A 16,159-nucleotide genomic window follows, 5' to 3' on the forward strand; every position below is an offset into this window, starting at 1 on the left:
ACGAGTATCTAGAGAAAAATATCCGAGTGGTAATAGAGTGGGTGGTAATAATCAGAGCAACGTAAGAATATCGGTAAAAATAATAGTTAAACGAAAAAGAAAACGAAAACGAAAGATAAACTCAACTCATTTAGCACTTGCAATTAAATGTGACAAAACACCCCTTCCCCAATCTTTCCCCTGAGCTGCGACCTCCCTGAAATGCAAATAAAACAGATGTTTATTCGATGTGAAAAAAACCCCACTGACTAAGTTTATTTGTTTCTTCCGGGGCCAGAACGGATGTCACTCCAACGATGTCTGCCAAAGCCCCTACCAGAGGCACATACAGGTATAAAAGTAGGTACGACTATACATACATTATTAGCTTAAACTAACTAGAAATAGAGAAATAGAAATTATAGAGATGAGCCGATGGATATATGATTTTATTTTGCTTCAATGCAAGTCCATGCACAGCCAAAAAGCCGAAGCAATTTCACAAAAGTCTTCCATTGCAGCGTATGTGATCATGAGGTATGCTATGTATATTTTTTGAAAAACTTAGACATCAGACGTTTCCGCAGCAGAAAGACGTCTTGTGTAAGGTATGCATATCAGATCGATCAATCACAATCTGTTTCAGTTCTTTACGTGGCTTTTATAGCATATTTTTGGGTGGAATTTGGTTGTAAGCTGCATGTAAAAGTGAAGTAGAAGTGCCATTAGAGCGCGTCTCCGGTAATGCCGTTATTTACATCTCTACATTCGTAGATCACATTAAATTTAAAATTAACAGAAATACAAAAGTCAAGCGAGTCCTCTGTGGCTGGTGCTGCGGCAGCTTCTATGGCATATACAACAGATGGGATTGGAAACACCTACCTGGCAATCCAGGAAATCCTTGGATGGGACACTTCTGTCCGTCGCCTTGGCACCACGACTCCCTGCTCAATGGAAACAATCAAAAACAACACACTTTTGGAGATCATTAGAGGCTATGGCCATCAGGATATGCGAGAGCTACCCAAACCTACAAATAAAGATTGTAGTTTTCTGCCTGGTCATCGGATCCACTTCGGGCGCCAGATTTTGTGTCGATTTGTCCATTAAACTGCAATAAACTAATAATTCTAGAAATGGATAGGGCGTATATAGAGCATTTCTGTAGGAAAACTGTTCTTACAACTGATTCATTATGCATATCAATCCATTAGTTACAGTCATGGTTAAGAAAAAGCAGAATCGCAAATGGAATGGATGTATGGATGTATTTCCGAATTCATATTCGCGCCAGATGCTCCTAAGATGAGAATGCTCATTTTGTCTATATTTTCATTGTCTATTGCTATAATGGCCAGAGGGGAATCATACCAGGTATACTACCACGACGGCTATACATATTCCAACAGCGAAATGATTAATTTGCTGGGATTGAAGAAGCTCCTCGTCGTCGATCTGCAAGTGTATGCAGGGGAGCTGCAACGAACTTTGCACAAAGTGGAGCTGTGAGTGAAATGAGCTAACTTGGTCGCTGCTGAGCTTGCACTTTTTCAGCGCCATAGAACAGATGGACAGGGAAGTGCAACAGCTGGAGGAGAGCCGCGTGGGCCGAGTATTCAGCGCTATCAAGCAGTTTTCCCTTCTGCGACACATGCACTTGGATTGGCCGCAGTGGCTGCGATTTATGCGAAAGGCGGTGGCCCCAGGTCGGAATGGCATGGATTACGGTACGAAAAGTGCTGAGGTGATTCTCGCTTCTTGATATTTCAGAGTGGCAGAAACACGCGCAGGCACTACGACCGTATTTACCCACTAAGGTCGATTTTGTGGAGGCCTGCAAGGCTGTATATATCCTGATCGATGTCTATGGGTTGTCCGTCGGTGACTTTTCCCGTGGTCTGATCAATGGAAAGCAATACAAGTGAATCCATAGGGAAACTCAATTCTGTTTCGATTGAATCATTGACAAGTTTTCCATTTCAGATCCAAAAGATTCGGTGCAATGGATTGTTTTGCTCTGGCCCGACATGGCTTTGAGCGGAGATACTTTGACCTGGCCGAAGCTTGGTTTGAGGCCATCGCGCTGACCTCCGACAATGATGAGATCAACCGGGTGTTGGGCTACAGTTGGGCTCTTGTTCTGCAGCTCTATGCCAGAAACCTTTTGAACATGAGTAAGGAGTCGGGATCGACCTGTAGATCCATCCGTCCACTGACAACGTCTTTGCAGACAAGAAGGAGCTCGCTCTAACAGTGCTGCAACGGGCTTCGACCCTTGGAATCGACGACCAGAGCATCGTTCGGCAATTGGAGCTCTTGGAGAGAGGCGATCTGAAGCCAACACAAGGAACAACGCTGTTAAAGATTATCAATTTTGAGCACTACGTCAGGGGTTGCCGCGGCCTCTTCGACCCGCCCAAAGGTCTGAGCTGCCACTACGATTTCCACACTCATCCTGTGCTGCGGCTGGCCCCCTTCAAAGTGGAGCCCCTCAGCCAGGACCCGTACATAGCCATGTATCACGATGTGATCTATGACAGCGAGATTGAGGAACTCAAGGACAATGCTTTCCCAGATATGGAGCGCAGCAAAGTCTACACTTACTCGGACAAGGACGGTAAGGACACTGGGCGCACCTCCATGAGCGCCTTTCAAACCGACCACCAATACAAGGCCGTGACAAAGGTCAATCGCCGTGTGATGCACATGACCGGTTTCGAAGTGCTCGCAGATGGATCTTCTGATGAATTGCTGGTTCTCAACTACGCCACTGCCGCACAGTACTTGACACATTCTGACTACTTTGGACCCGCAGTGAGCATTTGTTTATTAGATGGTTGGCTTTGGCCCTAATAATGGATTAACAGTATTCAGAATATATTCAACGTGGCGACAGGATAGCAACAGTTCTCTTCTATGTGAGTATATCGATTTAGGAGCTGAGCATCTGAATAGTCGCCATCATTGTCCTGCAGTTGAACGATGTGGAACAGGGTGGCAAAACGGTGTTTCCACGTCTGGGGATTTTCCGCAGCCCCATAAAGGGCAGTGCTGTGGTCTTTTATAACATGAATAGCAGTCTCCAAGGTGACCCGAGAACCGAGCATGGGGGCTGCCCGGTGCTGGTGGGCACCAAATGGGGTGCGTTTTTCCTTCGACCCTCTCCTGTGAAATCAATCTCTATCGATCGATCTACGTGGTCTTTTTACTTTCTGACAGCTGCCACAAAATGGATTTACAGTGCCGAGCAAATGTTCCGATGGCCATGTGTGGACCCCAAATAGGCTATCAGGCGATCTATGCTGATTTTGCTGATCGATATACATATATATATACAAATATTGTTGTTTGTCTGATGTGTAACTCATATCAAATATCCAGAAATATAGCCTGATGGAAAGTCCAATAACGATGAGTGCAAAATGTTGCAATACCGTACCGTACCTCTTGTCTTGGACCGTAAAACTACTTAAACACATTTCTTTCTTTATTGAGTTTTAAATTTATATCACATTAAATTTTAAATTAACAGAAATACAAAAGTCAAGCGATTCGTCAGTGGCTGCTGCTGCGGCAGCTTTACAATTACATACATATGTCTTCGATTATTGGATTCTAATGGGTCTGTCAACTGCCTTTGGGGCCTGGGACAGACGCGGTTCGGATGCAGGACGGTTGGAGTGGTTAGCATAGTCAAACATTCAACATCGAGGTTACACTTAGATCTATCACTAAATTGGTTTTAAGCTAATTGCATCAGAGTCAGTCAGAGAGATGTTGGGTACCTAATCTATGGTTATTCCAGGTGCGACACCTTCTTGTCAGGCTTACGATCTAGTTCGTTGGCTGTTCCTCCTGCTGTTGCTGCTGTTGATGCTGCTGCTGCTGGGGATCGCCTGGTGATGCACCGGTTAGAGCAGTCGTCGCCGATGCCACTGCTGCTGCTGCTGTTGTTGTGGTTGTTGTTGTTGTGTGGCTGGTGCTAGCCGCTCCCGCATCCAGGTCTAGCGTAGTGCTGCTGGCAGCCTTCTGGTTGGGAAAGAGCACCGAGTAGGCCGGCGGCGGGTCAAGCTCCTCGTAGTTGGGTGGCGAAGCGGCGTTCAGCTGATCCAGGCCACCGCCTCCACCTCCGCCGTTGGCAGCGGCCAGCGCCGCCTCCCTCTCATTGTTGACCGCGTGCTGTGATGCGGAGGCTGCAAAAGAAAGGATGGATTCAGTGTGGGGGATCGCAAAAGACTGGAATATGAGAGGTGTAGTGCAGTGGATGAATGGATGGAAAATGGCGAGCGGAGAACGGACTGTGTCTTACTTGGACTAGAAAATGGTGCAATTGAACGTACCCCAGAGGCCGCAGATGAGCAAGGCACCGCCGCAGAGGAGCATGCCGAGCATCAGGTATCCCCAGGGCCCGTATTTGGAGAGGTCCGAGTGGAGGCCCGTTCGAGTCGAGTTGCGGCGGGTGAAGCCACTGCCAGCTCCTGTTCCCGCACCCGCGCCCAGCCCCGTTGTATCGTTTTCCGACTTTCCCTGCCCCTCCACAACGTTGGGGCCTATGGAGTTGGGGGAACCGTCGCCTCCCGGCTTCTTCATATCTTTGGTGTGGACTTTTCTCAGCGTTGTCGTGGATGTGGTTGCCGTTGAGTTGTCCAGGCCGACGGATCCGTTGAGGGGCAGATCCTCGGGCGCCATTGGGGCGTCGTAGGCGAACAGATTGCGGAACACTTCCAGGGCGAACTGCTCGAAAAGGTCCGACTCCAGGCCCGCGGGCAGATTGCCGGCACCAGGTCGGCGCTGCTTGAGGCACATCTCGTAGTCCTCATCGCTGTCGTACTCGTTGCTATAGGGACAGTGGCGGATGCCGTCACAGGCCAGCTCCTTGGAGATGCACAGGATGGGCTCGTCCCTGGAAAGGATACATGGCCAAAAGTTGCTACACTCTGATCGGGCTGAAGAGTATTCTTCTTGTCCAAAAACTCACCCGATCCTCAGGCACTGATGCTTGCTGGCATCCTTGCACTGCTCTCCCTTGCCCAGCACTGTGACCATCAGCTTCGACCGCAGCGCGTGCAGGCCGTGCTCCCACACGATCCTCACCCGGCCGTGAAAGAGCCGCACGGGATCCTCCATCTCCGAGGCGGTGTCCTCCAGCTGGCAGGGGTCGACGCGCCACTGGGCCGTGTGGGGATCCAGCGAGCTGAACTGTGGAGGCAAATAGAATTATCCAATTATTGCGATCTGGCTAAAAGCGTGGCCCAAATGCGTACGAGTATCGCCTAATGGCGTACCGAATATTTGCCGCGAACGTGCGAACTAACAGTTTACACGATCCCCGCCCACACGGACACCGTCCCTAGGAGCTGACGTGATAGGAATTGTTAAATCCCGCAAAACGATCCGCGATGCGATCGATCTAAACTGCGATTCCCCCTCGGAGGCAGGCACACACGCGCTTACACACATAATGCAAAATTAAATATTTGCGCTGGAAAAATACAAAACAAAAAGCTGTTAAACCTCCGCCAGATACATATACATACATCTATGTTTGTATATACGAGATCTACGAAGTGACTGAGAATCGTATGGGTATAAAAATACATCCATTAATATAATATCTGCTTCTGGCTGTGGCGCTGTCTCCGTGTCTCCGCAGTGGCGTCACGTGCAGAGCCAACAATCGAATCGGAGCGATACGAATGCGGCAGGGAATGCCGCAAACAAAGAGATGTGGAAGCTACGACTGGGCTGGCTTTCTGGCTTTCTGGCTTTCTGGCTTCTGGCAGGTTCAATAACTGTGAAACAGCTTGGCAATTGCAGTAAACAGCAATTAAACCTGTTCCCAAGAAATGTCTACTATAGACTTGGGCATGCACTCGATTTTCTAGCCTGTTCATTGGAAAGATAGTGGCGCAGTTATGCGACGCATCATCATTTGCACCTTGGGGAGGGGGCGACTCTGACAGAACAAAGAAGATATCTCTACTGGAAATGCAAAAGCGACACACCCCCAGCCCCACCACAGCCCAGCAGTTGGCAGCAGCATAGTTTGTTTTTATGGCCAGGCTTGTCAGCCAGGCCTGTCAGCCAGCCAGGCAGTTGGAGTCGGCGGATTTATGGCTAGGGGTCTGAAAGTGTTTCTGCCGGGCTCCGCTCTGGCCAAATGAGACAAACGTGTTTCAAATACGAAAAAGCCCTGACAAAATGGTTGAAATTGGCGCGCTTATGCAAATACAGCTCATGTCACCCACAACTCTGGCCTGGGTATGTCTCTGGTGCTGGTGCTGGTGCTGGTTCTGTTTCAGATTCTGTTTCAGCGTTCAACTGCGGGCTAGCTCGCACTTTTGGCTTTGCAGAAAGTGAAACATTTCCCACTGGCTGAACACGGGCCAAGACCAAAGGGTGACAGACCTTAATGGAAAGTCCCATAAGTCCTAATCGACAACACCTTGGCGATTTCAACGATTTGTCAACGAATTACTGTTCGTTCCAGCAAGTGGTTTTACTCGTAGCTTGCCTCGCGTGAGAGGCTGCCAGTAATTGGAGACAATTTCAGATGGATGTCAAACTGTCTCATCGGAAAGCCACAAAAAAGTAACAAAATCAATGGGAGGTTTCCCAGTACAGTAGTTGTTCCATATGTATTCAATATTTAATGATATCAACAACTTAATCTGTTTGACAATGGCGATTCAGATTGGTAATCGCTTGGAAATCCACTTTTACGAGTATGTTTCATGGAATAAGGCAAAACATCATTCCGATGAAAACATTTGAAATTCAGATTTATTATGTCATTCGCTGTCGATGCACATGCCGAGTGGAAAGAGTTACTCGCTGTACGTTAAAGGTTTCGAGAATTGGTAATCGTTAGGGAGCACATTTGAAGGTTTCGTGGAATAAATTTGAATTGGTCCAAGACTGTCCATTAAGAGAGCCCTTCAAAACGTATTCTAGAGTTCAATGTCGTCGCGAAAGAGAGTGGAATGATTTGGATGATTCTCACACTTAACCACTGATGGCCCTGACGACGCATGCGCACCCAAGTGGACGAGCCAGGGCAACGAGATCAGCGAGAGAACATCGAATAGTCAAAGCGGAAGGTGCAGAAAATGGCAATCGCGCACTAATCACCTCTGAATGGTGATGGGTGATGGGTGATGGCTGGGGTTGGGACTCGGGTGCGTTTACTTACGATGTTCAGGGGACAGGTACGTCCCACCCGGGGTGTCGTCATGGCCTTCGTTGTGTTGAGGCGGTCCGTCAGCGTGGACGCGGACATATCCGTCAGGCCACCTGTCTTGGGGGTCCGCCGTGGCTTGGCTGTGCTGCTGGCCGCGGGCATGATGCTCGACGATGGAGCGCCGCCGTCCGGCTGAGTGTGCCGCAGCTTGGGCAGAATGAGGCGCACTATGAAGCCGTAGTTGGGCGGGGCACTCAGTATGCGGGAGCAGGAGGGGTGCTCGGCGCCATAGGAGCCCGGCTTCAGTTCGATGATGAGGCTGGACTCCTTGCCATCGCTCTCGATGAAGTGCTCCTGCTGGGCGCTGCACAGCGGCTTGAATGTCGGATGCGATAGCAGATCCCCTGAAACGGAGAAGGAGAGGGAGAGAGGCGTGGGATGAGTCGCTTTTGTTTGGTAAATAGAAGAGACGCCTTGAGCGTGAATTTACAACAGCCTGTTAATTCCTAGAGCATATATCACGATATATGCATGTACATACATATGAATGGATGGTGCATACATATGGAATGGAATGGAATGGAATGGAGGGGGACTGTCGGGCCCACAAACTGTTTTCATTTGCATGCAACAGCATAACGAAAGCGAGAAAAAACCGCTTCGAATGCAGACATCATCCGCGAGCTGCCAATCAATAAATAACTCGCAGGTTGGCCAAAATAAAACCAAAATAAATCAAATAAAAACTCCACTCCATGTGACAACTCCGAAAATAGAAATTTTGTGTGAATTTAAAATGGAAATAAAAATGAAAATGAATTGTGGTGAAAGATGTGTTTATCATGCTCTCATTCACGTTCACGTACGAACATGTTTCTGTTTGACGAAACTAAAATTCAATTAATTTGAATGGATTCCACTCGTGCACTAATTGAATAACTGCCTTGCCTACTGGAGGCCCAGGGCAGGCACGGAGCATAGTGTTCGCCTCCTCTGTTCAATTATTTTGCACTCGTATTCGAACTTTGCGACACAAAGGTTAAAGATTCACACAGATACACACACACTCTACGCATACTAAATACCACAATTAATAATACACAAATACAGTGGATAGTGGATATGGTTGGGGCTTGTGATAAACGCGAAATATCTCTCGATTCGTGTAGGAAAACTACTCTGAATACAGACATCTCTATATGTACTATGCACATACATACACAAATGTATTTATGTGTACATATTCTGGGTCACTGACTGCACCACATTCGTTATTATTATATTATTACTGCTTTTGCTGTTGCTGCAACAGCCTTATTGTTTACTGTTGACTCGCCTCGTTGCCGGGCAATTGCGCCACACACTGCCGCCCGGCATTCGAGTATTGCGAACCATTTAAAACCATTGGCAGGGCAGGGAGCTCCAGTACGAGTGCAAGTATCTGCGTCTGCCCGTGGAAATTGCTGCATCCACCGGCCCACCGGCAGCCCGCTGGTGTCTGAGTGTGCAATTTCCCAGCTAATTCCCATTCCGAACTTGACATTAATAGTCAAGTGGTGGCCCTGCCCCGCACGTGCGGGACTTTCAATCAGCCTTTGAGCGAGAAACCCGAAAAAGCACTCCAAACTGTCATCAGCGTGTCGTTAATTATAGTATTTGCACAGTTTTACAGGGTAATTGTTGCGCTAAAGATTGACAAGTGCTTGGGGGATATCAACAGATGCTGATCAGGAATGTAGGCACTCATAGGTATAAAAAGCAAAGAACCATCTTTTTGGTAGTACTCTGCCAAGCACAATGTGTTTGCTTCAGAGCTGCATCTTTCCTACATCGATCACCTTTCTAGTTAGCTATTCTCATCATTCCATCCATCATTCAAAGGCAAAGGCAAAGGCAAACGCATTGTGGCACTCAGCTATGGCTGCACAATTAGCCGCAATTGTTGTAGAGCCCAGATGCCATTAAGAGCGCAGAACGAACAATGTCTGGCATAGCATACAGTTAAGTAATGATTAAGGTTTGTTTGACGACTAACAGAGAAGAGCTGTAAAATTCAATCTAATGCCACTGAGCGCCCCTGCTAATTGGGTTAAAAGCACACGCACACGCACTCGCACAACCCATATATCTACACACTAGACGGGAGTGTACGAGAGTGTACGGTAGTATACGAGTATGTGGATGAGTTTACAAGTTAAATGAATGTTGCTGGTTCCGTGCTTGGGTTGCTGCCGTCCACAGATGGGCAGAAGCGAGGCATTAGGGTTAATGTGGAATGGAACTGGTGAATGGATTGGGCATTCGGGGAGCACTCTTTATACAGATATCCGTTTACAATTCGGGCTAGCAAAGGGACATAAACTATAGGTTTCACTCAGATTTTCCACAAAATATGCCGTTCATAATTTGTCCACGTTTTCAGAGCAGAACCGAATAGTTTTTAGGGAAAGCAGAAAGCCGAATGAATGAATGAATGAATACTATGAATGCTTTTCTAGGGAAAGTCAGAGCCAGAGCACCGGCTGAGAAGTATCTTTGAACTTGGCCAAGCCATGCCCAGAGTTAGAGCCAACAAGGCAGAAAGCTCGGCACTACGTTTTGGGCAAGGTCAGGTAAGAGACGATGGAGATACAGATACTCGTACTCGTACTCGTACTCGTACTTGTACTCGTATGGAAAACAATTTACAGAAAATGGTTGTACGCCCAAAAAGATACATTGTATCTGCTGGCAGTTGTGTATCTTTGGCAGCTGTACGAGTACATGCCAGTGGGTATGGGTAGCAATGTGATGGAGATTATTTGTGTGTAGGTCAAGCAGCAGCCACTTCCATTTGAAAAGGGCGCATTCAAATGCGTAAGTTGATGTACTCGTATATGTACGTGGCTCTGGAGTGGGCCAGTTTCCAGTTGTTGTTTAGATTCGGATTCGGATTCAGATTCAGATTCAGATCCAGATTTAGACACAAAAAAGGGAACTTGGCCGAGAGCAAACTGAGACTTGCTCGTGCAGAGATTGTCAAGCGTTTGAGGCTGTGTTTTTTTGTCGAGTGGCAACTGGGCATAATAAATTCTGTGGCTGCCACGCGATGCGGACGCGTGTTGCATGCTGGATGGATGCTGGATGCTGGATGCTGGATCCTCCGCTCACTCATCATAATTACGCCTGGCTGGCTACAGAAGGCAAAAAACGGGACGGGAAGAGGGCTCTACAGTGCAGTGCAGTGCAGTGCAGTGGGCGGACGATGAAGAGACACTCGAAAAAAGTTGTTGTTAAAAATTACACAACTCTGGCCCACACGGACACACACCGGCGCACACATTCACAGTGGGAATTGGAATGCCACTCGACGCACAAACAGAAACAAACAGAAACATTCATTCCACAAGTGCAGTTCGTAATACTCTTCTTCCCCGGCGGCGGACAGGCCGGGTTACCAAAAACTTTCCCGCAGACCTACAATACTCATCAGAATCGAGGAGGAATTGGTTTCCGATTGCAAAGGTTCCGGATAGTTCCGGACAGTTAACGATTGTCCATCATTCCATATATTTCGTCTCCTTCGATCTGTCCGATCTTATCCTTTCTTCCTGTATCCTGTACTTCTGTTGGCCAGAATTTCTTTCAGTTTCAGTCCCATACTTAGAACACCTAATTTGCCTTTATAGGGCATACGACGTTCGACTCTTCTGGTGAAATTTATTCCGTCTGGCATATATTTTTTTTTGTGTTTTGTAAAGCTGAAAAAATTGGGTCAACTATCAAAGTCAGAATGGCAAGGGTTAAGTGCTTGTCCCTCTGTCTCTTTTGCTGCCCCATCTCTGCCCTCGCACCTTTCTCCGCTGCCGCCGGACCACAGCCCCTCCCACCTTCTGGACCCGGGTCTTGGCTTCGGACAGTGCGCCACATTTCCCGTTGGCCAATTTTCCTAATAGGTCAAGCGAATGTGTCATCATGTTGTTGCTCTTGTTAGTGTTGCTGTTGTTGCTGTCGTTGTCGTTGTCATTTGTCTGTTTGCTCAGCAAAAGAACGACCAAATAAATAAATTGTACAACAAACAAGAATCGAGGAAACTTTAGAGGCACAGAACTTGGCATTTGTTGTTGCTACTGCCACTGCCATTGCTGATGTTGCTGTTGCTGTTGCTGTTGCTGAGCTGTTGCATGCAGCACAACTGTCGAGCTAACGGCAACCGGTGCTGCTTAGCTGGCCAAGCAGTCAGTGGAGAAGCCGGTCGAACATGCCTTCTAAAAGCAGCCATTTTGCCACTTGGATTACCAAGAAGCAAGGGAATTATTGGAATGTATAGAGCAGAGAAAAACCAAGTAAAATGGCTCAAAGTGGCACCTTTTCTGTACAATTTGCAATTTAATTAACCGATTTGCCGTTTGCGGCCAATGCGGCTACCCATCTTTATCTTTATCTTTGTCTTTGGGTATGTCTCTCTTTTTGCCTGAACAACTTTGAATTCCAATTTGAATGGGAAACGCCAGGGGGTGGAGGGGGGGCCATGATATTGGAGATTGTAGATTGTAGATTGGGAAACACACAAAATTGAACCCAGATGACATCCAGTTGCATAGCAAAGAGCTTTCGGCCACCACAGCACGAAACAACTGAAATAAAATGAAAAACTTGACTTGGGGGAAACAGAACCTCTACACATGGCTGGCTGCTGGCAACATATGTTAATTCTATTTGATATTCAAAACAACAACAACAAAAACATCTACATATAACTACACGAAGCTGGAAACCAGTTTGCATACGTGAGTATATAAACGAGTCATATGTAAAAACATATGTACATACATATGTATATATGAATGTTTATAGAGGTTTAAATAAAGCTTCTTGTCGCTGGGTGGGGGTTTATTGTGCTTGCCAAAAAATCTAGTGTATCTCAAGCGTAAACACCATCTAGCAGATCAAGATTCCGATTCGAATGCTGCCCACTTTCTCGCCAGTTTCCGTTTTAGGGTCTCTGCTCTCTGGGAGGCAGAGAGGAGAGTTCAACTGTCCCAGGGTTAACGTTGCAACAGTGCAGATCTGTAGATCTGTAGATCTGTGGATCTGTGGATCTGTAGATCCGAGCTTTGTAGTGCTGTGTAGCTCGCCATTCTGTGTCTTTGTTCTTCCATCCCATAACTGTATTTCAATGACAATGAGGTCGCGCTCGAGCTTGTCTCGCGGTTCGAGTTGCGTTTTCTGTTTTTCTGTTTTTCTGTTTTTCAGTTTTTCTGTTTCAAGTTTCACAAACTAAATTTATTTTCTTTTATCCGTATTACTCGTATTTGTATTCGTTGTTTTTTCTTGATGTCATGCCGCAATGCTTCCGCGTGTTTTGTTCCCTATTTCTCTCTCTGTCTCATCGCGGCCTAGGGGCAGCCATGCTTCACGGCCCAATCGAACACTGGAAGATTGCAGGCTTATCAGACGGACGGCTAGGGCTGGAGGCGCTCTGCCAAATGCCAAGCCAAGCCAACAACAGATTGAGCCAAAACAATACACAAAACCATGTGCACGGCTCGGTCAATTGCGGTTAAGATCGAGATCGAGTGGGACCAGGCCCAGGCCCAGGCGGCAACCGGTTTGCGAGACAGAAACGGCAAAAAATAATGGGCGACAAAATTAAAAACCAAACAACAAATGACAGTGGTTCGCAACGCATTAGAAGGGAGACGGCCTACGGTGGAAGGGAAAAACTCATCGCTGAAATAAAAGTCTCCCAAAGGCGTCTATGTGCGGGGACTTTCCCGATTCGACACCTCAAAAAATAAGGGCTCTTCAGAGAGAAGCCTCAATGGCCAATTTGAGCTGCAGAAATGTTGTGTTCGTGCTGCTTTGCTTCCTTTTGCCAGTAATTTCTTCGCAAATTTGCACACAATGAAGAAGGTGGGGAAAAAGAAAGATGAAGCGATGAAGAGATATGTATGTGTACATAGAGGTAGATAGAGACCCGATTAAAATTAAAGCCGTTTCCCCAGACACGCTTCCAACTAACCAAAGGAGACCGCGGCGCTCTGGACGATGGCAGCGCTGGCGGCCAGCAGCGTGATCAACGCCCACGCGCTGTAAATGTGCAGAATCCGATGGCTGCCTGCGCCGGCGCCACAGCTGGCGCAGACGGACGACGCAGCAGCAGCAGACGCCATGTTTTTCGCAGCGATAGTGTGGGATGGGACGCGGCTATTACGGTTAGGTTTCGTATAAAAACGCCTTAAAGTGCCGTTGATCGTCGTTTGGTTTTGGCTCTGGTATTGGATTTCACTCGGGGCCACAGAAACACAGTTGCGATTTAATCACTGGGGGTCTAGTTGCATAATAGCTACTGGAAAAACATTCACGAGTATTCACTGGCTATTTTAGTGGACTGGGGGTGTGGTTCGTTCACTCGCGCGCACTTTTTGAATCTGAGCCAGGCTCTCTGCGCCACCCTCGACAACGACACGACTGGGGGCCGAAAACTGATACGCTGCTGGGTGCACTTGAACTTGCTGCGTCGAATGATGGAACCGTTGTGAGCGCAGCGCAGCTTGGCGCAGACGCGACTACCTCGCCGAAACGACGACGATCAACGCAAGGTACATGAAAAGTAGGTGACCGTTTTGTTTGCCTTTCTCTCTCTTCGAATGAATACAGTCTGTTAAGAACAGGCTGCATGTATCTACAGGCAAATAGAATAGGGAACATTAAATTACAATTGAAACATAAGAATGCAGTGCAGTGTATCGAACTATCGAACGCGCATATTAATTCGAATTGGTCACTGTTAGGAGAGCGCGTCCAGAATGCCTCACCTTATGCAAACACACCTTGACGCCAACGAGGGAGCAACACGATCGATCTGATCTGGTCTCTGCTCTCACGAAATCGAAACTTAAAGCTCTTTGACTTGGCATGGGCGTGCTCTTAAATTACTTATTCCTAACAACAAAAAAAGTTCGTAACAACTGTAACGCCGCAAATAATCCAATGAAGCAGACGGAGGTAGGCAGAGACAGAGACAGCGACAATCAGACAGACAGGGCAGGCACGAGCCAAGCCAAGGAAGCTGCTAAGCAAAAGAGAAATCGAAATCTTGAGCACGAAAATAGTGTTCTCCCCCGCCACCAGCCACCAGCCACCAGCCACCCGCCCCCACCCAGCAACTTCAAGCATCAGCAATCAGTGCAACAACAACTATGACTCATGGAGCTTACGGGCGTCAAACGGATTTTTGCATTCTGTTTTGTTTCTGTATTTTTCCTGCGTGCGTTCTTTGCTGTTTTTGGGGTCTTGTCTGGGGTCTGTAACCCAATTTTGAAACGAGTCAAGTCGAGAGTCGACGACGGGGTGACGAGCGGCAGCAAAGTAAGGAAAAAGAACGCAGCCATGTCGCCTGCATGGGGATGTGGGAAGACAGAATACAAAAATTACGGCAAAAGACGTTCGTTCATTCGTTCGGCAAAAAAAAAATCGAAAACGGTTCAAACAACATATGTCAGACGGGATGAGAGCACGAAACACATCTGCATACAAGAGCGATGCCTGCAATATGTATACCCGTTGTGTGTGTGCGTGCGGCAGAGCAAATTGGAGTTTACCTTAAGCTTAAGCCCAGCGAGGCGACAGGGATTCGCTCCCAAGGCTAACGGAATCAGAAAGTAGGTTAAAGCGAAGTTGATCCCCATAAATTTCGCAACCCATCCATCCATCCATCCATACAAAAGGTACATCGGATCCTTTGCTTTGTCCTGACGAGGTACACGGGAATAAAACAACTAGTACAAACTGCACCTTCTATGGGCGGTACGGGTGGGCCTTGTCGGATCGGTCTGGAATGTATCTCAGTCTTCATTGACTTCACTTCAAGACGTGTTCCTAAAAATTGAAGATACCACAACAACTCCACATTTACTTAGACTTACTATATGTATATATTTATTTAAGTACATAAAAAGTACATACATACATACATATGTGCATATGAAGAGTGAAATAGTAGATTTTACAACTTTGTCAATTTGCAGTTGCAGAGTCTTCAAGTTTTTGTTTGTCTGGCAACAAAATATTGAAAACTCTTGAGCATTGCATAAGGTAAACACGGGAAAGCAAACAAACCGTTTGGCCAGCAGAGACCGGATCGGGCCAGATCGGGCCAGCAGCAATATCTCTGTTACGGCTCACCTCATGGCAACAACAGCAGAAGCGGCAGCAGCAAAGCGACTGCAGCCGGTATGGCCAGCATGAAAAACCTGGCTTCATTTTTCCATTTTATGCATTGCTGTTTTTGTGTCGTTGCGCTGCATTTGGCCGCTTGCCAGTCTACACAAGTGGCTGCAGTTGCCCCGTTGTTGCAGCCTCGTGTAGATTGTGGAGCTAAAAATAAACCACATGTAATTATAGGCGCTGCAACCGCTGACGCCGACTGCGACTTGTTGCACTTACAGCCATGCCCATAAAGCCGAACTGGCTGTGAGAGACTCTCTGTCTTTAAGAGAGTGACTTGCTGGCAGAGCGACTCTTTCTGTATGCCTGCTCTTCGACAGCTTCTGGTCACGTCGTCCAGCTCCATGGGAGCCGCCCGCTCTGCGATAGCACGGTCACGTATGCGTGTGATTTGTGGGGCTTGGATGAAATCTTGTCCTGCTATCAAGTCCCTCACATAGACACGTTTGGCGTCTTGTTGGGCCCACTCAGAGGTGCCCACCAGTGGCTAACCTTGGCCCAAATGCTCTTGAAGCTGGTATAAAACACCGAAAACCTGGGAGTGGCAGACAGCCGATATAGAAGGTATTTATTTATCCTGTTCGAACGATTCCAGTGCAATGTCGGTTCTTTTCGCCAGTGCATAAACTCATGGATACATGTTCAATAATACATTTTTTAAATAATTTTAATTTAAAATTTTTTAATACAAGATTGCATTGTTCAGCAACATCTTCGCAGCATGTCTCGCGCAGCATGTATCAATTTACGTTTTCCGCAACACATGGAGTGTTGTCAACCTCATCT

General features: G+C 47.2%; 3 protein-coding genes and 1 long non-coding RNA gene across 7 annotated transcripts; 1 reads left to right on the top strand and 3 right to left on the bottom strand.

The window, feature by feature from the left end:
- Positions 1-407: 407 nt before the first annotated feature.
- On the bottom strand, positions 408-952 carry LOC26534230 (uncharacterized). 2 transcript variants are annotated; one of them, XR_004468586.1, is made up of 2 exons: positions 865-952; positions 408-675 (listed from the first exon to the last, which is right to left on the bottom strand). It is a non-coding gene; the product is annotated as an uncharacterized lncRNA (long non-coding RNA). The 2 variants fall into 2 exon arrangements; XR_004468587.1 differs by having other exon boundaries at positions 408-741.
- Positions 953-1,248: 296 nt separating this feature from the next.
- On the top strand, positions 1,249-3,570 carry LOC6898680 (prolyl 4-hydroxylase subunit alpha-1-like). Its single transcript, XM_002138649.4, has 8 exons — positions 1,249-1,487; positions 1,537-1,688; positions 1,753-1,903; positions 1,966-2,156; positions 2,213-2,796; positions 2,850-2,900; positions 2,958-3,123; positions 3,202-3,570. The coding sequence occupies exons 1-8, from the start codon at positions 1,288-1,290 to the stop codon at positions 3,264-3,266; spliced, it is 1,560 nt and encodes a 519-aa protein (XP_002138685.4). The 5' UTR covers positions 1,249-1,287; the 3' UTR covers positions 3,267-3,570.
- LOC4804858 (uncharacterized) lies at positions 3,449-13,719 on the bottom strand. Of its 3 annotated transcripts, none has more exons than XM_001361313.4 (5): positions 13,167-13,719; positions 7,175-7,566; positions 4,961-5,181; positions 4,323-4,885; positions 3,449-4,175 (listed from the first exon to the last, which is right to left on the bottom strand). In XM_001361313.4, the coding sequence occupies exons 1-5, from the start codon at positions 13,315-13,317 to the stop codon at positions 3,817-3,819; spliced, it is 1,686 nt and encodes a 561-aa protein (XP_001361350.3). In that variant the 5' UTR covers positions 13,318-13,719; the 3' UTR covers positions 3,449-3,816. The 3 variants fall into 3 exon arrangements, with proteins under 3 accessions (XP_001361350.3, XP_033233902.1, XP_033233903.1); XM_033378011.1 differs by lacking the exon at positions 13,167-13,719 and adding an exon at positions 7,704-7,737; XM_033378012.1 differs by having other exon boundaries at positions 4,047-4,175; positions 4,292-4,885.
- A 1,546-nt stretch (positions 13,720-15,265) lies between these two features.
- LOC26533889 (uncharacterized) lies at positions 15,266-16,035 on the bottom strand. Its single transcript, XM_015184752.2, has 2 exons — positions 15,593-16,035; positions 15,266-15,523 (listed from the first exon to the last, which is right to left on the bottom strand). Exons 1-2 carry the CDS (start codon positions 15,717-15,719, stop codon positions 15,333-15,335), a joined length of 318 nt encoding a protein of 105 aa, XP_015040238.2. The 5' UTR covers positions 15,720-16,035; the 3' UTR covers positions 15,266-15,332.
- Positions 16,036-16,159: the final 124 nt, after the last annotated feature.

The sequence above is a fragment of the Drosophila pseudoobscura genome, chromosome 3 (assembly GCF_009870125.1).
Source record: "Drosophila pseudoobscura strain MV-25-SWS-2005 chromosome 3, UCI_Dpse_MV25, whole genome shotgun sequence".
NCBI classification, from domain to species: domain Eukaryota; kingdom Metazoa; phylum Arthropoda; class Insecta; order Diptera; family Drosophilidae; genus Drosophila; species Drosophila pseudoobscura.

What these genes read in the sequence shown, in the direction of transcription:
- LOC6898680 (XM_002138649.4), top strand. Translation starts at nt 1,288, where the DNA reads ATGAGAATGCTCATTTTGTCTATATTTTCATTGTCTATTGCTATAATG. An exon ending in ACTTTGCACAAAGTGGAGCT is followed by an intron (nt 1,488 to 1,536) that starts GTGAGTGAAATG and finishes GCACTTTTTCAG; the next exon opens with CGCCATAGAACAGATGGACA. An exon ending in ATCAATGGAAAGCAATACAA is followed by an intron (nt 1,904 to 1,965) that starts GTGAATCCATAG and finishes TTTCCATTTCAG; the next exon opens with ATCCAAAAGATTCGGTGCAA.
- LOC4804858 (XM_001361313.4), bottom strand. Translation starts at nt 13,317, where the DNA reads ATGGCGTCTGCTGCTGCTGCGTCGTCCGTCTGCGCCAGCTGTGGCGCC. An exon ending in GTACCTGTCCCCTGAACATC is followed by an intron (nt 5,182 to 7,174) that starts GTAAGTAAACGC and finishes TTGCCTCCACAG; the next exon opens with TTCAGCTCGCTGGATCCCCA. An exon ending in CATCAGTGCCTGAGGATCGG is followed by an intron (nt 4,886 to 4,960) that starts GTGAGTTTTTGG and finishes TATCCTTTCCAG; the next exon opens with GGACGAGCCCATCCTGTGCA.
- LOC26533889 (XM_015184752.2), bottom strand. Translation starts at nt 15,719, where the DNA reads ATGGAGCTGGACGACGTGACCAGAAGCTGTCGAAGAGCAGGCATACAG. An exon ending in TCGGCTTTATGGGCATGGCT is followed by an intron (nt 15,524 to 15,592) that starts GTAAGTGCAACA and finishes GTTTATTTTTAG; the next exon opens with CTCCACAATCTACACGAGGC.